Source organism: Aplysia californica, unplaced genomic scaffold (assembly GCF_000002075.1).
Source record: "Aplysia californica isolate F4 #8 unplaced genomic scaffold, AplCal3.0 scaffold00515, whole genome shotgun sequence".
Classification (NCBI taxonomy): domain Eukaryota; kingdom Metazoa; phylum Mollusca; class Gastropoda; order Aplysiida; family Aplysiidae; genus Aplysia; species Aplysia californica.
The window spans coordinates 537,921-542,920 of record NW_004797785.1 but is presented as its reverse complement, the minus strand read 5'-3'; the positions used below and the strand labels follow the sequence as shown (position 1 = coordinate 542,920).

Genomic DNA, 5,000 nt, shown 5'->3' with positions numbered 1-5,000 from the left:
GTTTGCTTCTTCTTTCCTATCAAACATCTATCATCTTTACCTCCCATCCTTTTTTATGTTTGTTACTCTCTTGTAGCACCTGGGGTCGGCATGTATATGACCTTATTGTGTTGCAAGTGACATAGAACTCTTACTTTTTAAAAATGACAGGGGTTGTTGGAGCCCCCCTCCTTGACGCTCTAAATTGTGTTGATGGGGTGTAAAAAACATCTTCATTTGATTTTTTTATTTATTTTTTTTTCCCCTTTTTCCCTCTCCAGCCAGTTGTGTCTGTTCTGCGAGAAGTCGTTCAAGGACAAAGCCAGCCTCCGAGAACACATGAGGAAGAAACAACACCGCAAGATCAACCCCAAGAACAAAGAGTACGACCAATTCTACATCATCAACTATATGGTAAGAGTCCACCTTGTCTGCTATGTCTGTGTGAAACCTAGAAAACTGAAAAATTACATGTTTTGTGCCTTTAATCAATGTTTTGTCAGTAAATTCCCACGTAAATCTGTTTTTATATGGACATAAAAGGTGTTGAACCAAAAAAAACAAAAATTCAATAAAAATTGTCAAACTGGCAATAAAAAATGCCTGTTTCTTCGATTTCATTATTTTGACAAGCGCCTGATTTCACCACAATGCCTCACATATTATTATTATTATTATTATTGTTGTTGTTATACAGTTGGAGTCAAAGACTTGGATGCACTGACTTTTTCATGGGTGTGATTCTGTTATGGGCTAAACTCGTAAGTGGGGGAAAATGTGTGTTGATCCATCTGCCAACCCTTCGTTATCTTTCAGTCCATGAATTTGCCAGTGTCTTTTTGGGTGGATGGCGGCTACTCTGGTGTTGTTTACCCCTTCTTTCCAGTCAAACATTTATCGTCCTTGACTCTCCTCCTTCTTTGATTTTGTATGTGCGGGTGGTTTGTGGGTGCTCTGGTGTGATTTGCTTCTCCTTTCCTATAAAAATTCTATTGTCTCTATCTCCCCTCCTTCTTTTTTGTGTTTGTTACTCTCTTGTATCACCTCTAATCTTCGGCACTTATATGACCTTATTGTGTTGCAAGTGCCGTAAAACTCTTTTGAAAAAAACAAACAAACAAGAACTGACCCTCATCTCCTGTGTGTCGTGTGTGTTTCCTGTGGCAGGAGATGGGCAAGAACTGGGAGAGTCTGCAGTCGGAGGACAACCGGCCCGTCTCCAACCACGAGAAACCTGCCAACGAGGAAGAGTAAGTGACCGCTTCACGTACACTGATGTAGATGTGTGTGCCTTTGTGCTTTCTTGTCCTATCTCCATTTTCTTTAATCATTGAAAATGTGACTTCGTTTCGGGCACACTCTTTTTTGTGAACTGTTTTCTCACAGTTATTAACCTTACTACCATACGACGTGGGGAACTCTGTGCTTCCACTTTCCGAAGAGGAATTTTACTCCTTAATCCAATCCGTACGCTTTTCATAGCAGTATGTCAAAATGATTTTTTGAGAAATACTGAAAGTTTCAAAGAGATCTTCGTACTAGAAGTATTCTAAAATGTGAAGAGTACAACCCCAGGGGTACAAAATGATCCCAGGGTGTACGGATAGGGTTAACAGTGAAAATGTGACTTTTTCTTCAGCTCACTCTTTGTTATGAACTGTTTTCCCTGTTGTTAAAAATGGTGATAGGACAAGAAAGCACTGAGGTCGTGATATGTGTGTGCATGTGTGATGACAGAGAAGGTGGCCGTTTGAGTGAGACGGTTCGACCGTACTTGGCTGCTTGAATACTCAGCTGCTGTGCTCTGTGAATTGAAGCTTGGAAAAAGAATGGAGTTTTTTTTGTTTTATTGTTTCCTCCTTATTTGAGACAGTCCTTCAGTTTTTTAAACATTTTCCACTCGGGTAAGGTGCTGTGCGCTACTGTTTCTATTGCTTCTTCGTGGAAATGAAAATGATCGTATACCACAGTATATAGGAACCAACTTTATACCTAAAAGTCAGGGCTTTATTTACAGTCACCCTGTGGCTTATTCATGAGATAGGAAATGAGGTTCACTGACATTCCTAAGGTATGGTTGTCTGTGTTGTGTGGTTTGCTCTTTCTCTCCTTTCAAACTTCTATCTTCTTTATCTCCCCTCCTTCTATTTTGTATTTGTTACTTTCTTGTAACACCCCTAATCTTCGACACTTATATGACCTTATTGTGTTGCAAGTGCCGTAAGACTTTTACTAAAACTAAATGCCACTCACATGGCTTTGTGTGTTGTGTGATGGTCCATGTCTCACTCATGTCATCTCTATGTGTCGTGTGTTGTTTCATGTCTTACACATGTCATCTCTATGTGTTGTGTGTTGTTTTATGTCTTACACATGTCATCTCTATGTGTCGTGTGTTGTTTCATGTCTTACACATGTCATCTCTACGTGTTGTTTCATGTCTTACACATGTCATCTCTATGTGTCGTGTGTTGTTTCATGTCTTACACATGTCATCTCTATGTGTTGTGTGTTGTTTCATGTCTTACACATGTCATCTCTCCGTATTGTGTGTTGTTTCATGTCTCACACATGTCATCTCTCCGTGTTGTGTGTTGTTTCAGAGAGTGGTCTGGTTGGACAGAGGACTCAGAGCCACGTGTCGTCTGTCTGTTCTGTGACTTCTCCTGCCCCAACCAGTCAGACCTGCTGGCACACATGAAGGTGAGTACTTAACTCTTTTTTTTTTTTTTACGCCCCCATTGACAATATTTAGGTCATATTTTAGGAGGTGCACTTCTGACCCTGCCTGGCAGGTGCTCTGGTGTGGTTTGCTCCTTCTTTCCTATCAAACATCTATCGTCCTGATCTCTCCTCCTTCTTTTTTTGTGTTTTTTTTAACTCGCTTGTAACGCCTCTAATCTTCAGCACTAATATGACCTTATTGTGTTGTAAGTGCTGTGTAACTCTTACTAAAACTAAAGCCTGCCCTGTGTGGCCATTGTCATGTTCATGGGATTCTCTCTACTGCAAAGCTGTCAACTCACTTTCCTTCCATACCCCCAACCTCCCACCCCCCCAGGACAGTGCTACTGACTGAAGTTGTCTTTGGGCCATTCCCAAAGGGAGGACATTAACATGTTCTTATGCGCAGTAGAATTGTAAATGGGCTGATTTATCAATGTCATGCTCATACTGCTGCTCTTTCTTTCCTCATCCTTACTGTCGTCATTTTGTCCTTCTACTTCTTTTGTATGTGTGTCTCTCTTGTGAACTGGTATTTCCGGGGTGCATGGATAGTCGGAGCAGACTTTGTGCTGTTTAGGCTAGAGAGGTGAGCAGAGTAAGCCTGATTCCCTGTTTGGACTTTTCTGTTGACATCCACCCCTTGGCGCTCATATGACCTTATGCAGTGTGCGAGCGCTGTAAAACCTTACTGTAGGTGGTTGGCGGGTGCTCTGGTGTGGTTTGCTCCTTCTTTCCTATCAAACATCTATCGTCTTTGTCTCCCCTCCTTCTTTTTTATGTTTGTTACTCTCTTCGCACTTATATGACCTTATTGTGTTGCAAGTGCCATTAAACTCTTACTAAAACTATCTTAAAAAACCTTACTAAAATTCAAAACAAACTCACTCGCCTTTCTCTCACCTATCCCGGTGTGTGCTCATTCTGACAGGAGAAGCATGGGTTTGACCTACAGGACGTCAACCAAAAACTACAGCTCAACTTCTACCAGAAGGTGAAGCTCATCAACTACATCCGCAGACAGGTCAGTGCAGCGCTGAGCGGTGCTCGCCACGCCATGTGTGCAAATACTGCTGTCCCCATGGTTTGATGCTCCCTGCATAATTTAGCAAAATTTGATCATTTTTAATTTTTGCTTAATTTCTTATTATTTTCCTTTATCATTCTTAGTTAAAATTAACAGAATCGCATAATTTCACATTTTTGGGCTCAGTTTGCATAATTTCATAATTTTTCTTGCATAAAACGACGAGGACACTCGATTTCTGTCCTGTCCTTGTCTCTCCTCCTTCTTTTTTGTGTTTGTTACTGTCTTGTAACACCTCTATTCTTCGGCACATTGTCTGACGATGACCGATGCATCCGCATAATTTTACCTTAGCGAAATAGAGGAATTAAGGGTCAAGATGACTCATGGCTTCTGCTATGGCCAGTGAGACCAATTCTGGCAGAGAGTAGGCGTTGTAGAAGTGATCTACATTGTTATTATTTCTACTATTATTTTTTATGAGAGAAAAGTTTGCCACATTTTGAACTTTCAAAAGCGTGTCATTTCCCTTCTTTGATGCACTGCTTGTGGGTTTGGCTTTTCTCTCTTGGCTTCAACGTTTCAGATTCGTGGCACCTCGTATGACTTCTAAGATATTGTATTGTAAAGGGCTCAGAGCCTGTGTACTTTATTTGGGGTTGAGCGCCATATAAATGTGAGGCAGCTCGGTGAAATGAGGCGCTCTTCAAAATCACGAAATCGCAGAAACAGGCATTTTTCCGCCAGTTTGAAATTTTTTAATCAAATTTTTATTTTTTGACTTTACCTCTTGAATGTCAATATAAAAACATATTTCCTTGTAAAATTTACTGAAAAGCATTGATTAAAGGCACAAAATGTGTCATTGTTTAGTTTTCAAAGACTCTTTTGTCTTTGGAGTTACCAAACTTTGGCGGCTATTTTCTCGCTAATTAATTTCAACACTAAAAAATGGCAACCTCACCTGCTTCACCCCCTAATATCTTGAGTTCTATTCAGGATAAATTGATGCTTATTTCATTGGAAGCTAGGCAAATAAATCAGCTTTCAGATGATACCAATAACGCCATATGCGTCGGTGGCCTAGTGGTTAGGCTCTCGGACTCGCAACCGTAAGGTCGTGGGTTCGAATCCCGTCGAGGGCCCGACGTTGTGTCCTTGGGAAAGACACTTTACACGAATTTTCCTCACTTCACCCAGGTGGGAATGGGTACCCGGCTATAGACAGCGAAAGATCTTGTCAGTTTGTTAGTGTTTGAGCGCTTAATCG

General features: G+C 41.0%; 1 protein-coding gene across 1 annotated transcript in view; it reads left to right on the top strand.

Moving 5' to 3' along the window:
- LOC101858731 (zinc finger protein 277) overlaps window positions 1-5,000 on the top strand; it is a 22,399-nt gene that overhangs the window by 10,868 nt on the left and 6,531 nt on the right. The window contains exons 8-12 of the mRNA XM_013086869.2: window positions 261-393; window positions 1,147-1,229; window positions 2,583-2,682; window positions 3,635-3,787; window positions 4,317-4,330. Of these exons, the coding sequence (XP_012942323.1) occupies window positions 261-393; window positions 1,147-1,229; window positions 2,583-2,682; window positions 3,635-3,787; window positions 4,317-4,330 (483 nt within the window). The remainder of the gene's footprint in view (window positions 1-260; window positions 394-1,146; window positions 1,230-2,582; window positions 2,683-3,634; window positions 3,788-4,316; window positions 4,331-5,000) is intronic.